Genomic DNA, 26,187 nt, shown 5'->3' with positions numbered 1-26,187 from the left:
TTCAGACAGCTCTCCAGAAAGGAATCCCCGGTTCTCCTGGCCATGATCACTGGTTCCAGCTTCAGACTGGTCTCCAAACAGAAGGACCTTTCAGAAGCTCTGGGTCTATCAGCTAGCTCCAGTGAAACCAATAAAGACAGGAACCAGAGGTGGGGTCCTTGAACTAGTCAAGCTCAGGAAGTGGAATTTAGGAGCCAGCCAAGAGGGAAAGAGAGAGAGACAGAGATAGAGAGAGAAAGATACATAGAGAAAGAGGGAGACAGGCAGTCCGATAGACACAGAGACAGACAGACAAGCAAAGACACGGAGAAGAATAGGGACAATGAGAGAGGGAGACACAGAGAGACAGAGACAGAGAAAGACAGAGACAGAGACAAAGGGGGGAAGGGAGGGAGAGAATGAGGAAGGAGGGAAGGATGGAGGGAGGGAGATGTGAGTCAGTGTATTCCCAGCTTCCTTCCTGCAGCCAACCTTTGTCATTGTTAAACTCCACAACCATCCTATGATCCCGTGATTACCACGTTCCTCTCTCTCGCCCATAGATTGTGGCAATTGATGGTGGCTCCCCTCCAAGAATGAAGAACCATATCTTGCGGATCACCATTCTAGACGTCAACGACAATCCTCCCGTCATCGAGAGCCCCTTTGGGTACAACGTCAGTGTGAACGAGGTAAGCTCAGCCTGTGTCCTGTGTGATCAAGAACTCCTGCTTCATTCCACAACTCCTACCTGAGTACCCAAGGGTCCATCCAGCATTCATTCAACAATTATTTATTGAGTCTCAACAGTGTTCTAAGCATTCCCAACGGCATTCGTTCTTTAGGTTAATCAGTCAACAAATCAATCAACCAGCATTTACTAAGCATTTAATAGACACTGTACTAGGATCCAGAGAGACATGAGTCCATGTCATAGGAGGATTGGCTGGAAGACTCCAGTATCTAAGAGCTGCCAAGTGAGAGATCCAGGACCAGGAAACATGAATTAGATTTGCAAAGAAATCAATTTGAGCTGGATGTCAGCAAAAACTTCCTAACACTCAGAACTGTTCCAGAGTGGTAGGAGATGCCATGAAAGGTAGCAAGTTTCCCCTCCTTGGATGTTTTCAAACAAATGCTGATGGCCCCTGTGACTGGGATTGGGATATCCCAACTAAAATGAATTTTTTTTCTCAATAGTATTTTATTTTTCAAAATACATGTAAAGATAGTTTTCAACATTCATTCTTGTAAAATTTTGTGTTCCAAATGTGTCTCTCTCCCTCCCTCTTCTCCCCTCTGCCCAAAACAGCAAGCATCTGATATAGATTGAATATGTGCTATCCTTTTAAACATATTTCCATAATTGTTATGTTGTACAGGAAAAAATCAGAGCAAGAGGGAAAACAACCACAAGAAAGAAAAAATAAACAAACAAACAAAAAGGTGAAAATACTAATCCTAGATCCACATTCAGTTTCCAAAGTTTTCTCTCTGGATGTGACTGGCACTAAAATGATTTTCTTAAAATGCAATTGTGATAATGTCACTGATCCCCACACTCAACATGTTCTAGTGGCTCACTATTGTCTCTAAGATCTAAGAAATTCCTCTGAGTGACATTTAAAACTCTCACAGAATTTTACTCCCTTCCTTATGCCCCAGCCACACTGACCTACCTCCCTGGCCCACCTACAAATTGGAGAAATAAATTTCCCATCTCCATGCCTTTGCATCTGCTGTGCCTCAAAACTATACTTCTTTCTCATCTCTGTCCTGTCTTCTCTCTGATTTCCTTCAGAATTCAGCTCATACCCATCTTCTTCATGGAGACTTCTCTGATTCCCCCACATCGTTTAAGAAACCCTCTCCTCAACTACATTATATTTATTTTCTATTTATTCTATACATACTTGTGTGTAAGTATTGTCTCTCCCAATAGAATTAAAGCTCCTTGAGGGCAGGAACCATTTCACTTTTGTCCCTGTATTCTCATCACTTAACACAGTTCCTGGCACATAGTTGATACTTAATAATTGCTTGTTAACTGATTGATTGATGACTCATAGACATGAAAGAATAAATAATAATTAAAGCATAGAGTAACTGCTAAATGAAGACCATAGAGATGTCCACTACCTTTCTTCCAAGAGCCAGGAGGCACATTTCACTCAGTCCTCCGAAGTCATAGTTGGCAACTTCATGGATCCGTTTTCAATGTCGTTTTCTTGCTCTATTTACTTTGCTCTGAACCAGTTTATATAAGTCTTTCCAAGTTTCTCTGAATTCCTCATACTCACGGTTCTTCTGGCACAAAAATATTCTGTAACATTCGTATACCCCAATAGGTTTGGCCATGCTCCCTTTCTTTTCCTCCTGTCAATTCCCAAGGATTGGAAAAGAGAGCTCCGTTCCATCTCCAGAGAACAGACGGGCACGTCCAGGTAGCCAGGATCCAAAAAAACAGATTTTTCGTGCAATCCCAAGAATCTCTGCCTGGCATATTGTTAGGCCCCAGACCAAACATTCTTAGGAGGTCCATTTCTTTGAGGTGTAGAATCAGACATTATGAAGGTCACTAGATAATGAGGAGCTCAAGAACAGATCCTCAGCCTTGGCTGGAACACCACCGGGTCGCCATATTTTTGCATCTGGCGTAACCTCCTTTTCGGTGTCTTTTTCACAGAATGTGGGTGGAGGCACTGCTGTGGTTCAGGTGATAGCCACTGACAGGGACATTGGAATCAATAGTGTCCTGTCCTATTACATCACCGGCGGAAACGAGGACATGACCTTCCGAATGGACCGGGTCACCGGAGAGATCGCCACCCGGCCCTCTCCGCCAGATCGAGAACGCCAGAGCTTCTACCACCTGGTGGTCACCGTGGAGGATGAGGGCACCCCAACGCTCTCAGTAAGTAACGGGGGAGAGCATCCCCAAGGAGGGAGGCTAAAAGGAAGTGATGATGTTTTATGGCTGGGGCAGCGGGAATTTTCTCCAAGGACCAACAAGAGCATGAAGGCAGAGCTTCAGTGAATGGAAGCTGGATGCTCTTGTGGGGGTGAGTCTCCATATACCAATGTTTCTCATGTTTTCCTTCGATGAGTATTTATCTAGCGCTTCTGCTGAGTGCAAGGGGGGACAATAATGAACTACTGCGCCGTTTCTCCTGGTCCTAACTGGCTCTCCTGATAGTAATTCCATCCCTCGAATCATCAGTGGTTTGTTTGTTCTCTTGGAGTTCTTACCCAGAGGAGTTGGGGGCTTAGAAAGGGATGATAGGACCCAAATAAAGAAGGAACTTTAGAGGTCATCTAAACTCCTTCACTTTACAGAGAAGGAAACTGAGGTCCACAGAAGTAATGGGGCTCGTCCTAGAGCCCCCAGCACCAGGCTAAGCCTTGGAGAGTCAAAAATGAAAAATCATGGCATACTTACCCTCAAGGAGTTTACATCTATCATGAAAAATGGAGTAGTAAAAATGCCCACAAGTCTCACCACAATCAAAATATGACCAAGTTCATGCTAGCAGAGGAAAGACACAAGAAATTGAAGGAGGAGAGAGTGTTTCTAATAGAAAATGAGCCTCGGGAACCAGGAAAGTTTTCTTGAGGATGCAGCCCCTTTTGCTGGTCCTTAAAGAAAGGGAAGGATTGCAACAGATGGAGATGTGGGAGACTCCATTTTTGACATGAAAAACTACATATATCTATATACAAAATTGAAAGAAGACAAGGTGAAACTGGGAAAGAATAAATGGGACAGTTTAGCTGGAATATATGGGAATAGGAAGAAAAGTAGCACAAAATGGGAAGCCCAGATTTGATATATTTTTTTTGACAAAGACATTAGAATGGTTTACCATTCTTCTTTGCCATTTCTTCTCCAGTCCATTTTACAAATGAAGAAACTGAGGCAAACAGGATTAAATGGCCTGCCCAGGATCATAGAGTCTGAGGTCAGATTTGAACTCACAAAGATTACTTGGGCAATATTCCTAATAAAACCTACTAGGTTTTACAGCAGGTGTGAGGTGAAAGATAGCACTAGGAGGAACAGATTGGGGGGGTCTCCCTTTATTTTTTAGGGTAGATTGTTAATTTTATCCTTTTTTGAATGGCCCTGGATCTCACTGAGTAGACCTTCCTAGTCTTTCAGGCCTCTTGTAACTAACACAATGTCATCCACTAATGTGAACATCTGGAGAATGTCATCAATGGGGAATCTCTCTTCCATTGAGGAGTTGGCAGGACGTCCTTCATGGCACTAGCAAACACATTTAGTAAACATCTGTCTCCTTGTTTTATGCCTTTCTGGATATGGATCTCCAGCAGATTGTTGAATGAAGTTATCTTTGCAGCCCCATCTGTCACGGAATCCTGTATGGTTTTAATGTGTGCAAGGGAGACACCTTGTTGGAACAAAGCCTCCGTGAGCACCTCGAGAGCATTTTGTTCTGTTGAGACATATTGGTGGGGATTTTTTATTTTGTTTTGTTTTCAACAAATAATAGACACAGAAGTATTGGCATTTTTAAATTCCTGTCAACTGTGCAACAGTAAGGATGGGATTTACTAGAGAAAGTTCTTGAATTTTCATGGAGGATATGCTCCATGGGGACTTGACCCTTATCATACAGGCTTGGTAGAAATGAGAAACTTATTATGTGGCTTGATCATTACTGATATCTTTTTGGCTCTTTTTTTTTTTTTGATAATAGTCTTTTCTGTGATTTTTTTTCCATTTTTTTGGCATCTCATTTTGAAAACTGATCCTTAAGTGCATATAAAACCATGATGCTTCTAACACAGCTTCTTCTATATTGTTGATGTTGAGGAATTTCAGTTGCATCAATCTCTCTGACTCCATTTTGGGGTTTTCTTGGCAAAAAATATCAGCTTGTTATTTCCTCCTCCTTTTCCTCTTACGGATGAAGAAAATGAGGTAAACAATGACTTGCCTAGGGTCACAGAGCTAGTAAGGGTCTAAAGCTGGATTGAACTCAGGACTTCCTGACTCCAGCCTCAGTGCTCTTTCTTCGGTATATATTCAGCCAAATCTACCTACTTTTCTTCTTATGTATATCCTTACCACTTTTTCACATGATACACAGTACATGGGATACTGAGGTTGGAGAGTCCACTTATGATGGCCATAGATGAGAACAGATCAACATTGAAATGTTGGAAGACCTGTTTCATTTCACAGCTATTTGTTGCCTTCGTTCACCTAGGCAACATTTGGATCTCATGACGAATTTTCTGCAGATTCAGTTTCCCTTTGGACCGCTTTTTATTGGTTTGTGAGGTGATACTAGTTATAATATTCTGTTACTATCTTCTTTGGGGCACAAATAAAATAATTGTTCCTTCAAACTCCTGAAGATGACTATCACATCCCTCCTGAGTCTTTCCTGCTCCCAACACTGAGTTTTTATTAGATGCAAGAAAATTCACTAAGAAAAACATTAAAAAGGATAGACCCATGGTCCTGGCCTTTCAACAGCTTACAATGGGTAGACCAGACACATACACATGGAAAAAAATACTTACTAGTACAAAACAGAATATAGTAAGCGCCAGATCGGTGGTGCAAAAAATAAATGTTATACTTTCCAGGGAACATCACTGTGGGCTAGAGTGATCAGTAAAGGTTTCAAGGACAACATAGAAATTGAACTAAACCTTAAAGGAGAGGTAAGGTTCTCCTTCTTCTTCAGAGGCCATAATACCTGGGCACATAGTACTATCAGAGGCCAGTTCTTATGTTCTTGTATTCCCACTTTCCCATCATAAGCCTTGGTCTCCCTTTCATGGAACCATAAAGTGTGAGTGTTAGAAGGAGTCTTAAAGATCATTTAGCTTAACCCCCACTACCAACCACAACCTATTTAAATAAATTATTCAGACACATGACTAAAAGGAGGCAGGATTAGGCCTTGAACCTTACAACAAATCGATAAATTTTTAAATATATAAGACATTGTAATGGGATACAAGGAGAGAAAATAATTAAGTTTGAGGAGCTCACATTGTTCCATGAAGGTGAGTTAGAGCATATACACAGCTAAGCAAATACAGAACTGATGCAAATACAAAATAATTTCACAAGGAAAGGAGAGAGAACTAATATCTGCGATTAACAACAAAGATCCCAGGTGGGAAGATAGCAAATAAGCTGAAGAAAATTATTGAGTCTTAAAAGGTAAAGACCATAGCAGTGTGAATCCAGGAATGGGAGACTACCTGTGTGGACATGCAGAAGCAATAGCTGGAAAGTTGAATATATCTGAACAAATGAGAAGCTAATATGGCCAAGACGGAGTGTGTGCAAAGAAAAATTATATGAAATTAACCTAAAAATTGGGTGGCCTCTGATTATGGAGGGCTTTAAATGCCAGGCTAAAAATTTTACTTTTTACCCTAGAAATTACTAAATTTTTCAGTGAGGGAGTGTTTTGGTCTGATCCCTGAGTCTAATGTTCTTTCATTTTTAGAAATCTAATTTGTCTTTAATTAACAAAAAAAAATCCACTTTATCTCCCACTTCCCCTTATTGGAAAAAGAAAGGAAAAACAAAACCTTTATAATGAATAATCAAACCACTTTCCTGCATTGGCTGTATCCAAAAATGCATTTGTCCTGCCCATCCCTGTCTTACAAGACATCCACCTACAAGGAGACGGCAACGTGCTAGATCATCTGTCCTCTGAACTGCTTAGGCAACTGCCTTAATCAGAGCTCTTGATTTTTCACACTTGGCTATTTTTATAGTGGTGTTGTCATTGTATAAATCGTTCTCCCCTTTCTGGTCATTTCACATTTTATCAGTCCATACAAATCTTCTGAGGTTTCTCTGAAACTATTCCTTTCTTCATTTCTTTTGGCACAATAGAATTACTTTACATCCATCTGTTCATCTAGTTCCCATTCAAGTGAAGGGATTTTCCAGCGTTCTTTCTATAAATATTATGTCACTTGAACAAAAGAAATTATAGTTTTAAAGCACAGTGCCTGACACATAGTAGGTGCTTATCTTCTCACTATTACAATTCTCCATGGCTTTTTAGGGGAAGGTCTGAGGGGAAGAGTACTCAAGTACCAAAATCCAGGGATTTTGTCCTGGAATCAAATCCCATTTCTGATTCTTAGCGATATATTCTTCGTGGGTAGAGCACTGGGCCTGGAATTAAGGAGACCTGAGTTCAAATCCAAAATTACTATCTGCGTGACTAGCTGTGTACTTAACCTGTTTCCCTTAACTTCATGAGCAGTAAAATAGGACTTACACTAGCACTCACCTCCCAGGGTTGTTGGGAGGATCAAATGAAATAATCATTTGCTTCATAATTATGAAGTACTTAGCACAATGCCTTTCATTTAAGCATTATATAAATGTTAGTTCTGATCATTATTATTATTCTTAGTTCTAGATAATAATAGCTATTCAGAACCGGAGAACATTGTACATAGTAATTGCAAGGTTATGTGATGATCAACTGCGATGGTTCTTCTCAACAATGCGGTGATTCAAGGCTATTCCAATAGACTTGGGATGGAAAATGCCAGTCACATTCAGAGTGAAAACTGTGAAGATTTATTGTGGATCAAAGGATAATATTTTCACCTTTTTGTTTGTTTCTTTCTTTCTCTTGGTTTTTTCTCTTTTGTTCTGATTTATCTTGTACAGCATGATAAATACGGGAAATATATTTAAAAAGATAGCACATATTTGACCTATAAATTAGATTCCTTGTTATGTTGGGTAGGAGGAAAGGAGGCAGAAAAATTCATTACATAAAGTTTTACAAAAATGAATATTGAAAACTATACTTATATTTGGAAAAATAAAATATTATTGAGATACAGAGAAAAGATAATAATAGCTATTATTAGCAATTATGATCTAAGGCAAATAAGGCAAACCTATTTGGATTCCCACGTATAGAACAAGAGGTTGGACTAGAAGCCCTCTGGGGTCCCTGCCAGTCCCTGATCTATGGTCCTCAGACTTCTGCTCTACTGGAGCTAAACATAACCTGAATCTAGGTGACAAGAAGGGAGACAGTAACAACACCCAAACCCACAGCTTCTCCACACCCAGGAGCAGAACAGTACAGAGGGTGAAGGGAGGTGGAGAAGGGTAGAGGTGGGTGGTGATGAATGGAGATTCAAACTCAGAGTTCAGTTCACTGAAAACAGGAAACCACCAAAGCTCGTTTTCAGGGGCAAAAATAAGAGAGAAGCAGAAAGGCCTGTGCAGGAGGAAGGCCAGTGAAGGAAGTGGGGTATCTGCCCAGCCCTCTTCCTCCCTTGTAAGGAAACAGGCCCAGACGAGAAGAGGGCCGGAGCTCACAGCTAAACCCAGACTCTGCTAGCTTTACGTTGTAGCACTGGGATGAGTGCCCCAGATCTGTCCCATTGCTCCCAGCTCAGGCCTGGAATCTGAGCCACTTCCATTCACATACACTCCCTGGATAGGAATGGGGAAACCACCTCACTAGCAACACCACCATACCTCACCTTAAGAGGAAGGAGGAGAGAGACAGAGAGACAGAGACAGAGGGGAGAAAGGAGAGGGAGAGAAAAGAAGAAAGAAAGAAAGAAAGAAGAAAGAAAGAAAGAAAGAAAGAAAAGAAAGAAAGAAAGAAAGAAAGAAAGAAAGAAAGAAAAGAAAGAAGAGAAAAAGAAAGAAAGAAAGAAAGAAAGAAAGAAAGAAAGAAAGAAAGAAAGAAAGAAAAGAAAGAAAGAAAGAAAGAAAGAATAAAGAAAGAGAGAGAAGAAAGAGAAGAGAGGAGAGAGAGAGGAGAGAGAGAGAGGAGGGGAGGGAGGGAGGGAGGGGAGGGAGGAGGGAGGGAGGGAGGGAGGGAGGGAGGGAGGGAGGGAGGGAGGAGAGAGAGAGAGAGAGAGAGAGAGAGAGAGAGAGAGAGAGAGAGAGAGAGAGAGGAGAAGAAAGAAAGAAGAAGAAGAAGAAGAAAGAAAGAAAGAAAGAAAGAAAGAAAGAAGAAGAAAGAAAGGAAAGAAGAAAGAAAGAAAGAAAGAAAGAAAGAAAGAAGAAAGAAAGAGAAGGAAAGAAAAATAAGAAAGAGAAGGAAAGAAAAATAAGAAAGGAATAAGGAAGAAAATTTTTTTAAAAACAAAGGATGGAAATGAAGATGTAAAGAAAGAGAAAGAGAGGAGCTTACTAAGAACAGAATGGAGAAGTATAAATTAGGAGAGATTATTCTCAGATATCAAGTTATGGGAGAAAGAATCGTGGCCTTAGAATTTGGAGACACGGGCCCAGCTCTGTCACTGATGGGTGCCTCAGTTTCTCCATCTGCAGAATGAGGACAATAATACGCTCCCTAACAAGGCTGTTGCAAAAAACACTTTAGTTATTCAGAGATCAGAGGTCCCTTGGCTGCCCATGGATACCATGCTCCCCCTCTCCGTCATGATAAAACCTTGACAATTTGCTGCCAATCAGAGAACTCTCTCCCGGGCTCTGGGATGATTACTCATGGCAGACGGGTCTTTGATGAGCCCGTACCAAAGTCTTCCTGGTCCTCCAGTCGTCCCTGTAGGCGTTTGCCTTACAAAACCCAGGAGTGCTCTTCCTGCCAGGCTGAGGCATCCAAGAAAGTCCGGACAGCCTTCCGATCATAAAGCACCACTTAAAAGTGAGCGATTATTATCTTGTCCACAACTGGGCCACGGAAGCTACCACTGTAACTGGTACACATGCAGGACTTCACGTAGATTGTCTCATTGTAGCCTTCCCACCACCAGGCACTATCATCATCATCGTTTTTAAAATAAGGGAACTGAGGCTTGAGATGAAGGGTGGTAGCTAATGAGCATCGCAGACAAGATTAGAGTCAGTCTCTAGTCTGGCCCCACCCCGACCCAAGCATCTGCTAGGCTCCCTTGGGAGGAGCGAGACTGGGTTTGAGAGCCAGAATCAACCATTCTGGGGAAGTAGGCAGAAATGCTAGGGGCGCCGACAGCAGTCGCAGCCTTTCCATAGAGAGGAAGCAGCAGGTGGATCCAGTCCTAGGAAGATGCTGGCAGAAGCCTGGAAGGCGTGAGCTCCTTCTCCCAGCCCCCCAGAATAGCCCCCGTCAGCCTCCTGGGGTCCCTTTCTCCCTCCTGCGGGACGATGGCCCAGGAGTGCAGCATTTGGGATCCTCTGCTGAGATAGCAAATATTCCCACATGCACCAGGCCCTTTTCCCACTTCAAAGCAGCACCTTCCTTCCATTCTTTGTCCCTCCCATCTAATCAGTCCCCCACCTAATTCTTGGGTTCATAGGCCCCCCTCCAGAGAAGGAGCCCTCCTGAGCCCCTTGCAGACAGTAGACATTTCTATTCCATGTAACTAGAATGAAATTTCATTTCTACCAACTCTTCTCCTATATTAAGACCATTCCCTCCTCCTGGCACCTGGGTTGGCAGTGCCAACAGAAGGCTGGCAGAGTGAGCTAGGCAGAAGTGAGAGTCTCTAAGGTTGGTGTCTGCTTCAGCAGGGAGGAAAAAGAATAGTCCTTCTCTTCTTCAACACTATGAAGCTTTTTTTTTCTAATAGGGAGATGGGAGGGACAAGGAGGAAAGTCTGACTTGAAAATACACTTGTTTACACTGGCCCAAGCCCCCAGTGTGGACTTCTCCCAGCCAGAAGACCAGGTGAGCTTGGCCCAGCAGGTGGGCATAGAGGGAGACAATTTCCATTTCTTCTCCCCTTCATTTTTCTCATTTCTAGGGGGACACTTAGAGATTCTAGACTGCTGAATCCCTCCCAAAGCACATCAGCCTTGGAAACCTGCTCCCAACTGTAGGTGAGGGAGCCAAGCCAGGGTCTAGGTTCTAAGCAGGGAGCAGGAAGAGAGATTTTTCCCTAGGGGGACTAGGGAAAAATCTCTCTTCCTGCTCCCTGCTTAGAACCTAGACTTTCCAGCTACTGGGGCCTATTGGAGTTCTACTCAGCACCTCTGGAGAAGGTGTTACTGGGAGCTGCCCCTGCTCCAGCCTTCCCACCTTCCATGCAATGTCCAGCACTCCAAAATTCTCTGGTTCTTTAAAAATCCTTTAATTGCAATTTCAAAAAAGTGTTCCAAATTTGCTTCTGTAACTGTACATATAGACACACACATATACATACATACATATAAACATAAAATCCAGGTATACATCCTTACATACAAAGCAGCCATGGTAATCAGCGAGCAGAGTGCTATCGATGCCTTGTATTTACAGAGTGCCCCCTTTGCCTCCTGCTTCTGGTCAGCAGGCAGGCGCTGCCCTCCCAACATGGTAGGTCAGAGAATGAAGACCCGGAAGAGCCAGGTCATTCCCCCCAAACACCACAGCATGCCATGGCGCCAAGCACTGAGCCCTGGCTCCCCAGAGTCCCTCGGCACTCCTGGATCCCTCCTGGCCAGCAGATGTGAAGTGTTCCTTCTCTTCAGTCACCCTGTGACAGTGCCCAGTGCTTTGCTCCATCAGCCCCCGCCAGCTGCCAGGACAGGATGTTTCAGGCCAAAAGTTCCACCCCAGATGGCTCATAGGGCATGGTGCCCCCAGTGGGCACTTCTTGTCTGAGATAACCAGCTTAACTCGGAGGGGCCAGAATCTTTGGAAGGGGAACCCTTGAGCCCAAAGCTTGCTTCTGTGTGATCGCTGTAAGCTGGGCTTATTTAATCGCATCTGCTGGGAGGTGGGCATGCTTAGGCTGAGGTCGGGGAAGTCTTCGTCACTGGGTGGATGGTCCCTTTCCCCTCCTCACGCCCTCCTCTCCCAAGGTCTCAGTCACTGTTAGGGAAGACCCCCCCACAGATACACCTCGGGATGGGTGGGCGGATCCTTGACCGAATAGTGAGAAACCAGCTGACGGGGGCTTTCCCTACAGACCAAGTTCCCCGTTCCCTTGCTGGCTCTGAGGGTAATTGGCTTCCCTCTGTCCAGGGGCCTGCGGTGGGTAGGAGGTAGGGGAAAGGGAGAGTTCATTGTATCATAAGGCATAAGGATAGGAAGACTTCAGATTATTAAGGGGAGGCTTCCCACACCCAAGCACTTTGTCCCAGAATGTCTAGGGTGCTGGTGAATCATTGATCTCTCTGCAGAGCAGGTCCCACCGCATCTCTGGCAAACAGGAGCCAAGGAGAGGCAATAAAGGAGGCAGTTTTCTTCCCTCTGTGTTGGTTCTTGAGGGATCATGAGGACCCTTAGGTCCTGCATGGGAGGCAGGAGGGCAAGGGAGCAACAAAGAATGGGTCCAAGGGGGCAGACATGGGGGGTGCCCCGGCCTAGCCCCTCTCCCTGCGCAGTGCTTTTGTCATCCCCTCCGAGCTAAGCAGTTCTACACTGCTTCTGAATCAGGAGAGTCGGGGACGGGATCTGCAAGAGAAGAGAGTCAGGGTAAGACCGGGGCGTCTCCTCTCCCCTCCCCTTGCTGCCCAACAAGAGAACGAGGAGGATGCCGTGGCTGCGGCCTCTTCTGCATTCTCGGGGCCTGCGGGTGCCCCAGGGAACCCCGAGTGCTGGAAGTGGCAGAAGCTTTAACACGCTGCCAGGGTCAGGGGTCTGAGAGAGAGCTTGGGGTGGATGTACCTAGTGACGGGAAGAAAACATCTCCGACTCCAGGAGGAGAGAGCGGGGTGTTGGGCTCGGAGAGGAGGTGCCGGCCGGACTCAGAAGGCTGCCTCTGGGCCACGTAGGACAGAGGGGGCTTGGGCTTCGACTCCGACGCCCCCTGAGACACGGCTTCAAAAACGGGGTTCTCAATCCCCTGCGCGTTGCTGTAAGAGAAGCAAACCATAAGGAACCTCCTCCAGGGTCCCACTTGTGTCCCCAGGTAGGGGGGAACAGCCTCATTCCTCACTGCTTCCTTCCCTGACTGGGTCTCAGGATTCCCACCCTTCCAACCCAAGGCCGCAGCCTCCTCTCCAGTTCTGTGAGAGAAGCCAAGGCAGCATGAGCCGAGCATCCAAGGAGGCCGGCTCGCTCTCTTCAGCATCAATCTCGAGGCAAAAGACAGCCTTAAAACAGCCTTAGTTTCCCTTGTTAAACCATCATGAGTCTATTACTTCTCTCCTGCCCATTATTCTAATGATAATATTCAGCCTGGGATAATTCATTCTAGAAGTCTGGTTTGAGCTGGGGAGAAGGTGCACTGGGTGGGAAATCAATCTTAGAGCATCGGATTTCCGAGTGGGACGGGAGTCCCGCCCGCACCCATGCCAGAATCCCCTCAGCAGGGATCGCTTCATCTTCTTAATGCCCCGCTCTGATCACGGCTCAGACCCGGTCAATGGCTCCCCACTGCCTACTAAATAAAGTTAAAACTCAACCTGGCATTCAAAGCCCTCCACAGCCGACTCCGACAGAGCTTTCTGGCTTTGCTGGAGGAGAACGCTCCAGGCAAACTCATCACTCACCATTTGCCCAGAACGGGCAACAATCTCACACCCTTGTTCATCTTTCCTGCTAGAATGTCTCCTGCCCTCCTCCCTCCCTGCCTTCTAGGCCAGAGCCTGGCTCCGTTCTCCAGCCTTTCCTGATTTCCCAGAGGAGAGCCTTCGCTCTTTCCCTGAAGCAGCTTTTGTAATCCCAGACACGAATGGTCAAATCACAGAATTTCCAAGCTGGAAGGGACCTCAGAGATTATCCGGCCGACTCTATCTGAAGCTTCTTGTAATATTTACGCAGAGCTTAAAGCAACAAGCATTTGTTAAATGGCTGTCACTGAGAAGGCAGACCCTGAGATACTTCTGTCTGTCCAGCTGGGGAAGGAGACTCCCGGATGGGTCAGCATGCACATAGAAATTTGAACATGAAATACATACACATGTAAATGCACTGTGGGAGAGCAGTGATTGACTACTGAGCAGAGGAGGAAAGGCCAGGGTGGAAGATGTAGCATTTGACTTAGGGGTGTTCCAGGAGGTGGAGGTGAGGGAGGAAGAGCATTCCCTTTAAGTCCCTACCAATCCTAAGATAATATTATTCTAAGTAAAATGACTTCCTTTTATTTGTATTGAAAACTTTCTCAGGCTCCATCCCAAGTTCACATGCTTGAAAGTATTCATCCCCTTTCTATCCCACCCACAGAACTACGGCCTTGGTCCCTCCCCCCCAGGTTCCATCCTTCTAGGCTGATATATTTATAACATTTCTAACTCTTTGACAACGCTGGACCAAAGGGCCCCAGATGTCTGAGTCAGGCCCCTGGCCTAGGCCCAGACCTTATTTGCATTTTGGTTTCAGGGACTTTGCCATCTTAGCTATTTTTCCCTCACTTCCCAGGCTGCCCCTGAGATCCACTGCCTGGCAGGAGCCCTTCTAACAAGAGCTCAGAACCCAAGGCTTCCAGCTGTGCAGTCGGAGGCGTCCCAAGTCCTCAGTAACAAGCTCTGACTTCAGCCACCATGGCAGTCTAACAGCAGAGGTCATGTTGATGAGCCATTAGCCCCAGGAAGTAGATGGCTATCTCTATGGCACAAATTAAGGGTCCCTGGTAGGCCCTTCTGCCATACCTTCCTCACCAATTAAGTAACTCCTTGGGGCTCTGGGAGATATTTGCATTTTGATTGAGTTAAGACATTATAGAACCTGAGAAATGGAACACATTATCTACTTAACACATTAACAAGGCTTAGTGTTTATTGACACCTAGCTGAGAGTAGGGCTCCAGGGAAAAGTGGGGGACCTGACAAGTGCAGGAGAAAAGATTGGGAAAAGGTGGACAAGGACCCTGGGTGTGGATGGGTCACTGGGTACTTGGAATGGGGGGAGCCTCTGAAATGGTTCATAGGATCTTTAGAGTTGGAAGAGATCTTAGAGTTCATTAATGTGTCCAAGATCACATAGTTAGTGATGGAAGCAGGATTTGAATCCTGATGACCCGATTCCAAATCAAGAATTCATTTCATGAACCCATGAGAAAGTACAGAAGATAGGAATGGGGGTAGGGAGAGAAGAGGAGAGAAAGGGAAGGGGGGAGGAGGAGCAGTGATCCCCCAGTGAGGATTCTAGATGGTCAGTCCTGTCTGATGGAGAATCCCCTCCCCCTTCTCATAAACGCCAGCCTGAGCTGCTGGGTGTGGGTGCAGCCCTCCAAAGGAAAGGAAGGAAGAATGGGAATGTGCCAAACTCTCCAGCAGGGAGAACCTTGGGGGGAGCGCGCAGGAAAGCTGAGCAGGACCGACAAAGGACCTTACCTCTCCATCCTCACCAGCTCGTGGGCACCTGGAAGAAGACAAAAAGGGTCAGAGAAAGGATTCCTGGGGGAAAGGGAAATGTGTGGAGACTCGGTGTGCCTTTGTAAACATGTGTCAGGGAACAAAGATGAAAGACAACTCCTACTGCGAGTATTCTTCAGTCTTCCTCGCTTTAAAAGCAGGAAATATAAATCAAGGATTTATTTGTTGACCTAACAGGTGCTATCCTGATTACGGGCCCCTCCTAAACATTAATAACTCTCTCTGTTTTGCAAATATGTTTGAAATGTCCCTTTTGCCAGTGAAAACCAAATCAGCCAACATTTTGACCTGGAAACAGTTAAAACACAGTCCCTTAGAACTGAAGCACAAACCGTAGATTTGCTGTTTTTCCTCTCTACGGGCCTTGACCACTTTCTGGCTTTTAACTTTAATTTACTCATCATGCTTAAATCAGTTACTGAGAGATGACTTTTCCCATCCCTGGCTTGTCGATCACATCAGATCTGGAAAGATTTTAGTGTTGAAGGACAGCGGGTGTGCGTATTCACACTGTAGGAAGGAGCCCTGTGGAACAGCAGACCTCATCGGCGAGCTCCGTGAGCACAGGAACTATCTTTTGCTTTTCTTTTGTCCCTCACTTCTTAGCAAGAGCCTAGGACATAGTAGACGCTTAAAAAATGCTTGTTCACGCTCTCACTCACTCACTGACCTTTCTATAGTTCTTTAAGATTTCCAAAGCACTTTTTGCACAACCTTGGGAGGCAGGGAGTACCAAAATAGTGTTATCAGCCTGATATTTTAAAGGGGAAAACTGAGGCTCAGGGACATGCCGCGGACCATTTCAAAGCCAGGGCTCCCTAAATTTTAAGTCTCTTTGTCACACCATGCGACATCTCTGTCAGCTCCAAAGGCTTTATTTTCTTTCTAGGAGAGATTTTTAGGGAAGCCCCTCCTCTCCCCCCCCCCCCCATCTGGGACCAAGATGGCACTTTGTGACCTTTTTAGAGCATCCAGAGGCAGGATGCCGAGGGATTAAACCATTCCCACCCCCTCCTGTGTTGATAAATTTGTTTTCCCTGAGTAACAGTCTTTCGGTTCCCTATTCTGGTCCTATAAAGGGGGCAGTGTTGTGGTTTGGAGTAGAAGGAATGGAAACCATCTATTCATCTGGAAAATAAGCCTCAGATTATGCAATGGAGCTGGCGGGGAACCGTCTTCTCCCTTACCCTGTTTCATTTTTTGCCTTCATGAAAATGTCTTATGGGAGAGTATAACCCAAGAGCGGACGCTGCTTAATTACTTGGCAGTTTTATCCTTTGTGGAATTGAAAGGGGGAGGAAATGCTCTTAACCCGGCCCCTCCCTCTAACCATCCCTAATGTGAAGCAATCTCTTTCCTGGCAGCAGCAAGAACCATCACTGAGGCTGCTTTGGTTTCGGAGAAACCAGAAAAGATCATTGAGGCAACAGCTGTGCAGTCTGTGGTCTCTGTCACTGAGGAGAAACCCTGTTGGAGGGTTCTGACTTAGTAAATGGCAGAGGCAGGAGCTTCCTTGGGTGTAGGGGGGCCATAGCCATCCATAAGCCTCTGGGAACCTGCCTTCTCCCGCCTTCCTGGGAGAAGGACAATCTAAGCCCAGAAGGGGCTTGTGCTTGTCTCACGGAGGATGTCTGGGGCTGAGGAGGGGGAGGAAGAACATAGAGTGAAGCTGCGGTGGGCTTCGGGACAATATGAACAGATGACCGAGGTCCAAGTCCTACCCCCACAGGCCCCTTGTCCGGGCTGCTTCTTGCTTTCCTTCTATGAGAAAGGAGCGCTTTCCCCCATTTCCAGGAGAGGTGGGCCGGGGGCCAGAAAGCTTTCCCACTGATTCCTCACAGCTCCGAGAGATGGGCCCGGAGGTACTTACGCCTGTTGGAGGCTGCCTGCTGCTGTTTGTAGACCAGGAGGAGGATCAGGGGAAGACAGAGGATGCCCACAATGCAGGCTCCAGTGGCCAAGGCTGCCGCTGTGATATCTAAAAGGGGAAGAGAGATGTTGAAGAGGAGTCCTTCAAGTTGGGTTGGGGGGGAGGGTGTGAGACAAATGAGTTCTGCAAATGTGCCTTTCACTTCCCAAGGGCCCGACGAGAAGGCAAACAATTTGTCAGAAGCACCCAGCAGTGGTGGGCACGGAGAGTGAGTGCTATCAGAGCTCGTGGGTCGCACCCCTGGGAACCTACGCTTCTCTGGGAGTGCTCAGGGCTTGGAAGCTAAGGGATGAGGGAGCCGGCTTTAGGGAGAGGTGGGTACAGAGTCCCTTCTCCGGTGCCCGTGGCTGCTGTCTGAGGCGGTTCCGAGTTTTCCCTTCTGACCTTTCCGGTAGCCTTAGACCTTTTCCCTTCCCCGTACTCTGAAGTCCAGAATTAACGGCCGCCTTGCTGTTTCTCAGCCGTGCCACGGGCATTTAACGGATATCTCCCCATTCCTGCATTTCCTCCCTCCTGCTCCCCATCTTCTGTTATCCCGGCTTTGTTGGAGTCTCAGACAAAGTCCAGCTTCGGGGAGAATTCTTTCCTGACCCTCCTTCCTGCTGGCACCTTCCCTTTGTTACTCATCCCCAATTTATCCTGTATACATCACACTGTACATAGTCATGGGGTAGCCAGGTGGCCCTGTGGGTGCCAGGTCAGGAGTCAGGGAACCCCGAGTTCCAATGCAGCCTCAGATGACCACGTCACTTACTGTTTACCCCCATTTTCTCAACCCTCTGAGAAGGAAATGTCAAACTACCCCAGTATCTTTGCCAAGGAAACCCCGAATGGGGTCACAAAGAATCCGACATGACTGAAACAGCTAAACAACACAGTTGTTGACATGGTTTCTCCCCCTTTGGACTGTGACGACTGCTTTTTGCCTTCCTCTCCTGGGGACTTAGCACAGTGCCGGGCACACAGTAGGAGCTTAATAATTGCTTGTTGGCGTGAAGTTCCAGCCGGGCTACTTAACTCCCTTGAGACTTTAGGCAGTCATTTAACCCCCTGTTCTGGTAAATGCTTGTCTACAGACTCATCAGAAAAATTTCCTTTTAAGTTCCATTGTCACCACTTTTTTGAGTCTAAAAAAGGCCACAAAACAGTAAGTCAAACCAAGATTTGAGGTTTGCTGATTCTGAGGTGTCAGTGCTCATAACAAACACTTAAAAATTGGCTCCCGAGCTCCAGGACAACCTTTGTCTATGGGCCTCAGTTTCCTCATCTGTAAAACAAATGGGTTGGACTTTCTAATGTCTAAAATCTCTTCTGCTTCCTACAATGCATTCAGAGCTGGCCCATGCCCTCAGGAAGAGAAGAGACCTGAGTTCTCAAACTTAAGATAGTGGCTGACCCATCTGCTACGGCTTTGATCTGCCTGGCTTTGATCTCTGGGGAAATGTTCATGATTACCAGGAAAGGTAGAGCTGGTTTCCTACATGAACCCGAGCCACAGGGCAGATGCTTCTCGAGCAGCCCCAGCTCCCTCCTCAGAGAGCCCTTCCCTCGGTGGGTGCTGAGCCTCTGAAAGGACTCTTCTCCCCATTTTTCCCTTTCCACTCATGCATCGTAGCCAAGGTGAGGCTGGTGGAGGAGGGAGAGCATCCCTGCCAAAAAATCAGGAACCAAAACAAGCCAAGGAGACACGATTGGACAGCGTGCTCCTTCCCGTCGGGGAGCTCCTCGGCTAATTTTAACCCCCCAGTGTGCTGATTCCAAAAGCTAGACGTTAGCCCACCACCCTTCCTCACCACAACCAGCTTTAGTTCAGTTTCTTGCTCAGCCTCTGTCCATGCCCTGAGCAGCCTCTGAGTCCGGCTCCGAGTGAGAACAGAAATAGGACCTTCTAGATCCTAAAGTTGGAAGAGATGGGACTCTAGAAGCATCAAGTCCAACCATCCCATTATGCAGATGAGCAAAATGAGGCACAGGGCACTTAAGTGTAAAGGCTCACATGATTAATACGAGCCTTTCTGACTCCAAATCCATTGCACTATCCCCTACATCGCACTGGAAATAACTCGAGCTGCCATCTAATCTGACTGCTACCCAGGAAAAGAATTAACCCTACAAATATTCAGAAACAGCATTTCAGCAAAAAAATGTCATCTGAACTGCTGCCATTAAGCCAATGATTAGCATAAACAGAAGCCTAGAATCATCTACTTAAGAGCCCAGTTTTCAGGCGTTTTATTTTTTGTTCTTTTTTTAATTTTTCAAAACATTTTTATTTTAAGCCTTGACTTCCAAATTCTGTCCCTCCCTCGCTCCCTGAGATGGTAGACAATCAGATATAGATTTTTATGAATGCAATCGTGTAAAGCATTTCCACATTATTCATGTATTTTTAAACTACCCATCATGTAAAGAATATCCCCAAATACCTTTGGAAAGGTATTTACTCAGTCTGCACATTTCCTCATCCATAAAATATGATGTCAGTTTCCTCATCTGTGAAATGGAACTGAATTAGATGCATTTTTCTTATTAAAGCAGATCCCTTAGAAACCTCCACTAGAAAGTCCTTTGCCTTTATTAGTTACGACACATCATAGAAAGTAAAACATTCTGCAATTTTGACCTCACCAACTTGGTTCTCTCTCTTTGATTAATGCCCAGTGGAGAAGTTGAATGGTGACTCCCATTGTCAGAGAAGGGTGTTTGCATCCCTCCAATCAGATGGTTTCTCCATGATTTTAAAGGAATGAATGAGAGCTGGATGTGTTTTATAACAAGTATCCAAGAGACTTTCTCCTTCCAAAGTGACTCAGCTTTAGCTCATCCTAAGGAGGTGATCCCAACTGGGGTGGAGAAGGGAGGCTGAGGAGGAAGGAGGTAGCTGCCCACTGCTATCAAGGATCTGAGCCAGACCATGAGAACTGCAGGGCATTCTGGGAAGGAGTGGACTAAAGGTAGCCGGGTCATTGCTCTAGGGGCATCTAGGGCCCCCCACTCTGCAGGAAGTGAGGAGAGAAAACCTGACAGGACAGGAAGAATGAGGGATGCCGGAGTCCCCAGAAAAGGAGTTCTTAACCTTTTTCATCACGGACCCCCTTGAGCAGCTTGGTAAAACATGTGGATTCTTTGGTAAAACATGTGGATTCCTTCTCAAAATCACGTTTTTAAAATACATAAAATGCGTAGGATTACAAAGGAAATCATTTCTGTGGAAACAGTTATCAGAATATTTTTTTAAAGTGTCGTTCTTTCTCAATGCGTAGGGGTTAGGGGAAGTGAATTTAGAACTTAAATTCACTTCAGAAATTAAGAACAGGCTCAGAAGCCCATCCCTCAGAGAGAAGCACTTGGGATGAGTGGATAACCCAAAACAGTCCCATCCTCCAAAACACTTTTCTACGCTTTGGGTGTGGCTGCCTCCACCCCACCCCTTCTGGTGATTTTGAAATAATCCTTCTGCAACTCAGAGACAGTTTCAAAAGCATTTCCTCCTGTGGGGAAAAACAGAAGAGAGGCTGTTGACAAGAACATGCCTCTGCCTCTATTCTAGTTGGCTCTCCGTTGCTTTGTGCACGTCCCCATCCCAGGCAAAGAGAAGGAACCCGGAAGAAATGAATGGATGGGAGACAATGATGATAAAATAATTACTGCCATTGGAGGCTGGTACAATATCATCTCATTTACCCTTCAGAAGGTGTATATAACCCTGTAGGGTCACAGGATTGACGATCATCCACTTAGACCTGGAAGGCCCACTAATCTAAGGCCGTCATTACTTTAATGATAAGGAAGTAAGTGACAAAGCTGGCAGCTGATCCCTGGCACTTGCCTCCAAGGTTCTCACCCCTGTAACATGGTTAGTCTTATCCCCATTTTACAGATGAGAAAATTAGGCTGCCTGAGGCCACACAACCAGTAAATCATCTGAAGCAGGAGTAGAACCAAGACTGTCGTGCTGAAGATGAGATAAAGGTGATTTGGGTGTGATTTTCATACACCACAAAAAATATATAAAAATATAAAAAATATATAAAAATAAAATATAAAAAGATAAAGATAAAAATATAAAGAGGTTTCAAGTTGGAAATAAGGGGGGAAATTTTACTGTGCAGACAGGAACAGATTATCAAGTATAGTTGTATTTGGAGAAACTCTCAAACATGTCTGGAGACACACAAAAGAAGTCTTCCCCCTTATTTTTCTGGAAGGGATGCTGCTGACCAAGGATTGGGATCACAGGCCTGTTACCACGACAACTATCGCGCCATCCTTGGGAGTAGGTGACGCCGTGTTGGTCTCGACAACCAGTCAGATATTAAGAATTCTGAAATAGTCTATATGCTTAGACATAAGGGGAACGGTTATGCTGGTCCACAAGGCCTATCAAGCAATAATGCGCCTACATCTTATTACCTTTCTTCCCTGTCCTTACAGGGAAGGAGACGCATAAAAGCATTCCCATTTCTCAGATGAAGAGGAAGTGAGTTGACCAAAACCACATGCCAAACCCAACCACAAAACCAAACCTTGATGGTTTTTATCTATTTGCTTAAAGATTCTTGCTCCTGCTGAGAGAATCCAAGTGATAATATTTCTGAACTCATCTGGGTGGCTCACTGGATAGTTCTGGATTTAGATGCAGGACTACTCAGATACATACTAGCATCCTGGGCAAGTTGACTAATTCTCCTGTGCCTTAGTTTCCTTTTCTGTAAAATGGGGATAAATAAGAGCACCTGTGGCTCAGGACTGGTGGGAAGATAAAAAGAGAAAATCTTGGTGAAGGATTTATTATTATTATCATGACGTCTCTCCAAGGGGCAGAAGTCCCCAGAAAAGAACTGGAGGCCCCTCCAGAGGTCCTTTAATCCTATCCCCAGCCACAGATCAAGCTTTGCCTGAACTCCTTCCGACATACTCTCCATGGCCTCATACAGAGAGAGAGCTCGTGTTCTTTTACTGAGACAAGGCTCGTTACCAGTTGAAAATGTCTCACAGGGCAGAGAATCCAGGAGGCGAAGTCCTCCTTTAACTGAGAAGAATGACAGTTCCCAGCAGAGAAGGGCGGGGGTCTTGCCAAGAGAATGGGACTCCCGACCACTCTGCTCCATGGCCTCTCTATGCTGTCCGGTTCCTCTGATGCTGTAGGGATTTTTTTAAATTGTAAACTTCCTGAGTAATCTCTCTTCTAGGGCAAGGTCAAAGAGAACCACCCATCCTTTTGTGCTTGTTTCTAGTTCTTCCAGTCCCTTCCCTTTGGGGATCACTCAGTACTACCCCCAAGGCCTCCCAAACCAGCCGGCTTTGCCAGAAGCAGGGTGTTGTTCTGGTGGAAAGCATATTTTGAGGGTGATGATCTGGCTTCTAGGCCCAGCCCTGACACTAATGAGCTTAATGACCTTGGACAACTTCCCAAATTCCCTATCCATCAAGTAAGAGGCTTTGGGCCGGATAAAATGTAAAATCCCTCCCTGGTTTTCACATTCTCTAAAACTCCGAGGGAAGGAGGAGGGTGGAAGAGGGAAGGTCGGCGGTGGGACTGAAGCAGGGAAAGGGCCAGGGATGGATTCATGTGAACCGGGAACTTCACATCTCTCAAATAGCCTTCCTCCTCCTACCTTAGTCCCCAGAGGGTGGGCCAGCACAGCCCTCCTCCTGCACACGGGAAGGCCTCCCCTCATCGGTGGAGAGACCCAGGGTCCGCAGTTTCCGCAAAATTCAGGAGGGGCAGCTAAATGTCCTCTTGGGTTTGCTCCTGCTCTCAAATCCCATAGTTCCTTAATTTCAGAAAGTTTCTAACACTAGGAGTGATTTCTCAAACCGAGAGAGCTGAGATACAGACTTCAGACAGATGCGTGTGAGAATAGTACCAGTGAGCTTGGGACGCAACCCAAGCCAGAATCTTATGTCTTTAGCTACAATGGGTGGTCCTTTTCCCTGTTCCCTGCTTCCCTCCAGGGGATGTAGCCTTAGGGAAGCCAAGCATCTCCTTCCCCTGAGGAAAGTCACCAACCAAAACTAGGACAGGGAGGGCAATGGGATTGGGCAGGTGAAAGGGAATGACAGTTGGTCTGGAGGCCAAGGGGTGGACAGCTCTGGCCCACGGTGCCCAAGAATAGATGTCATGGATACCCTCGGGCCAGAGGAAATGGAAGGTGACCAGAACAGGGAGGAAGTTGCCTTCTCTAAGCAGGGCTACTCTCTAGAATGGGAGAGCTGGCTCACCCCTGGGGCCCCTTCCCTTTTCTTCTCTGAGGCCCTCGCCCAACAAACTACGCTCCCCGGAAGCTCTGGAAGTAGATGAGTGCTCTGAGGCAGGGAGGATAGGAGAGGCCATGCCCTGTGTCCCGGATCAAGGTGAGGGCCCAGGGGAGGGGACGGGTGACCCAGCCAGAGTTCAGGGTTGAGGTGGAACGGAGGTTGCATAAATAACGGTTCACCTTAATTTCATGCTGCTTCCATTGCTAAAGGGAGTACAAATCCCCAACAAAATGATAGGTTCTCAAAGCAGTGTACTAATTACAAAACAATTTCCAGAGTTTGTCGGATTAGAAAAGCGCTGGGAGTCATTGAGTACGGTCCGTTCATTGTACAGATAAGGAAAGTAAGGCTGGGCCAGGTGAGCAATGCCCCTGGAAGTGCTTAGCCAAATAGTCTCGGAGGCAGGATCCCACCTGCTTCTCCTCACGCCAGTTCGGACACTTCTGGGATATATATTGCATCTGACATATATTAACAGGTATAACTATATTGGATTGCTTGCCATCTAGGGGAGGGGGGAGGGGAAGGAGGGGAAAATCTGGAGCACAAGGCTATGGTCAACATTGAAAAACTATCTGCGTCTATGTTTTGAAAATAAAAGATCTTCTATAACTATAGGATGCATATTCAAGCTTAGAGAAAGGACCGGACTCTGTGAAATGGGATTACGGGCCTTAAACTCAAGGCAGGGGCCAGGAGCAGGCGCGGGATCTGTGGGTTTGGACGCTTTCTAAAAAGAGGGGGTGGAGGGGAGTGGGAAGTCATGCTCCGACCTGCCTCGCTGGCTGGCATAATGGGAGCCTCTTCTGGGAAGCGTCCCCACAGCCTCCTGCGGACAAGGAGCCTCCCCCTGCTGACTTGGACCTCCGGTGGCCGGCTTGGGGCCTCTGGTTCTCTCCTGCTTCCCGGCCTGACCCAGGCTGATTCTCTACCCCTGTTCTGAAGGCAGTAAGCTGCCCCTGGCTTATGGGACCCCCACACATTGATGCTGTGCAATTAGGGGGAAAGGGGAGAGACAGAGACAGAGAGACCAAAAGAGACAAATAGAGGAGAGACAGAGACAAAGAGACAGAAAGAGATGGAGGAAGCGGAAGGAGACAGACAGACAGACAGAGACAAAGAGACAGAGGGAGGAGAGACAGAAAGAAACAGAGAGAGAGATGGAGGAGACACAGAGAGATGGAGGGAGGGAAAGAGAGAGACATTCAGAGAGAAGAGCTCTTACTTTCACTTTCCTGGATGGAGGCTGGGTGCAATGTGCATTTGGAGAGTGGGGCTTGGCCTGTGGAGAGAAAGAAAGCACAGTGAGGTGCGGTTCCCGTCCCTGTCCCTGGCATTGGCGAGAAGCCTGCTGATGCACTGACCACACACTCCCATGGATCCCCTCGCCCATGTCCTTATGGAATCACCGTAGGTACATATTACCACAAACACAGCGGCAGCTTGAATGGTGGGTCCGTGCTGATGGCAGATGCTAAGGTCTTTTCATTTACATATTCAGTCTCAGGAGCAAATACAATGTTTTATACTCCCCTAGTTAGTGACATTCTCCCATAGTCATATGGCCACAGTGGGTCTGTATCTCTCTCTTGTTTTTCCTTCTCTCTCTGTCTCTGTCTGGATCTCTCTCTCTGTCACGCACGTACACACGCACACAAAGTTTGCCCCCAGGTCTGCCCTCATGCCTGGCTTGACTAGAGCAGGGCAGTTCACCATCCAGACCTCAGTTTCTTCCTCCCTGACACGAGAGGCTCACCTTTTTGCACCTGGAGCTCCATAAGACCGTGCACTGTCTGCTCAAAGTGATGGTGGTTGAACTCCATCACCAGGCAGCAGTAGATGCCGCTGTCCTGCGCTGTGAGGTTGAGCAGGGTGATGGAGAAGTTCCCGTGGTGGTCGGAGGCCAGCTCCACCCCGTGGTGCACCGTGGGCTCCTTGTGCCCGCCGGGATTCTGGCTGCTGTTGGCGTGGTGCCCGCCGTGGTGCGGGTGCAGCTCTCGCTCCGTAACGTTGCGGATGGACCTCTTCTCCAAGCAGCTCTGGCTCTCCAGATGGCCCATGTGCCACGTCTTGAACAGCGAGTCGTGGCGATCGATGAGTGAGCCCGTGACCTTGCAGCTCATGGTGACGTTCTGCCCTTCGGGACAGACGTAGAGGGAGTAGGGCGCGGTGACCTTCAGAGCCGCTGCAGAACCTGTGAGAAGGGAAGGAACCCAGTTACCTCCGTGTGGGTTCCCGTGGTCAGTCCTCAGATACCGGACCCACCGCCCCAAACCCGAGGTGAGACAGGCCCCGTCCTAGAGAAGAGCTTCTGTGCATCAGAGGCCAGGCTCCTTCTCCGGGAAACCGCCCCAGCTCGGGGGTCCCCATCCTGGGTGAGCGGGGATGATCATATCATCGTCACCCACAGCCCTGTCAGGCGGGCGCTTGCGGTGCCGGCCTCGGGGTAAACGTCCAAGCGTTGTGGAGATTATTATTAAGAGGAACAGTGTCCATTAGTCATTTAGGAAGTTCTGGCGATATCGAGGGGACTCTGTCCTCAAGCTTACATCCTAACAGGGAGACGACACACAGCAGCAACGTGAAAATGTCCATGCAGGAGATAGGCCGTGTAGCGAGGGTCCTGGAGGGGAAGGCACTAGGATGATATGGGATATGGGGAGGGGGAACGTGATACAGAATGAGTTTAAAGAAAGTCAGAGCTTCCTGGCTGTGTGGCCCAGGGCAAGTCACTTAACCCCAAATGCGGAAGGAAGGAAGGAAGGAAGGAAGGAAGGAA

The 26,187-nt window shown here is 46.8% G+C and overlaps 2 protein-coding genes across 3 annotated transcripts in view; one reads left to right on the top strand and one right to left on the bottom strand.

Annotated features, from left to right (window-relative positions):
* Positions 1-26,187, top strand: part of CDH23 (cadherin related 23) — a gene marked incomplete in the record, with an annotated part of 580,971 nt that overhangs the window by 488,590 nt on the left and 66,194 nt on the right. The window contains 2 exon segments of the mRNA XM_074284882.1: positions 543-671; positions 2,666-2,893. Coding sequence (XP_074140983.1) covers positions 543-671; positions 2,666-2,893 — 357 coding nt within the window.
* VSIR (V-set immunoregulatory receptor) overlaps positions 11,026-26,187 on the bottom strand; it is a 33,238-nt gene continuing 18,076 nt past the window's right edge. Inside the window, exons 2-8 of one of the 2 annotated variants that reach the window (XR_012487188.1) lie at positions 25,165-25,602; positions 24,634-24,690; positions 17,088-17,195; positions 15,176-15,203; positions 12,567-12,754; positions 11,868-12,353; positions 11,026-11,472 (exon numbers count right to left, since the gene is read on the bottom strand). Coding sequence is in view for 1 of the 2 variants with exons in the window: in XM_074296898.1 (XP_074152999.1) it covers positions 12,316-12,353; positions 12,567-12,754; positions 15,176-15,203; positions 17,088-17,195; positions 24,634-24,690; positions 25,165-25,602 (857 nt within the window). In the remaining variant the exon portion in view is untranslated. Of the gene's footprint in view, positions 12,354-12,566; positions 12,755-15,175; positions 15,204-17,087; positions 17,196-24,633; positions 24,691-25,164; positions 25,603-26,187 lie in introns of both variants that reach the window. The other variant, XM_074296898.1, reaches the window with a different exon arrangement.

This window comes from Sminthopsis crassicaudata, chromosome 2, assembly GCF_048593235.1.
Source record: "Sminthopsis crassicaudata isolate SCR6 chromosome 2, ASM4859323v1, whole genome shotgun sequence".
NCBI classification, from domain to species: domain Eukaryota; kingdom Metazoa; phylum Chordata; class Mammalia; order Dasyuromorphia; family Dasyuridae; genus Sminthopsis; species Sminthopsis crassicaudata.
The sequence above is the reverse complement of the archived record's forward strand: the minus strand, read 5'-3'. Positions and strand labels throughout refer to the sequence as shown.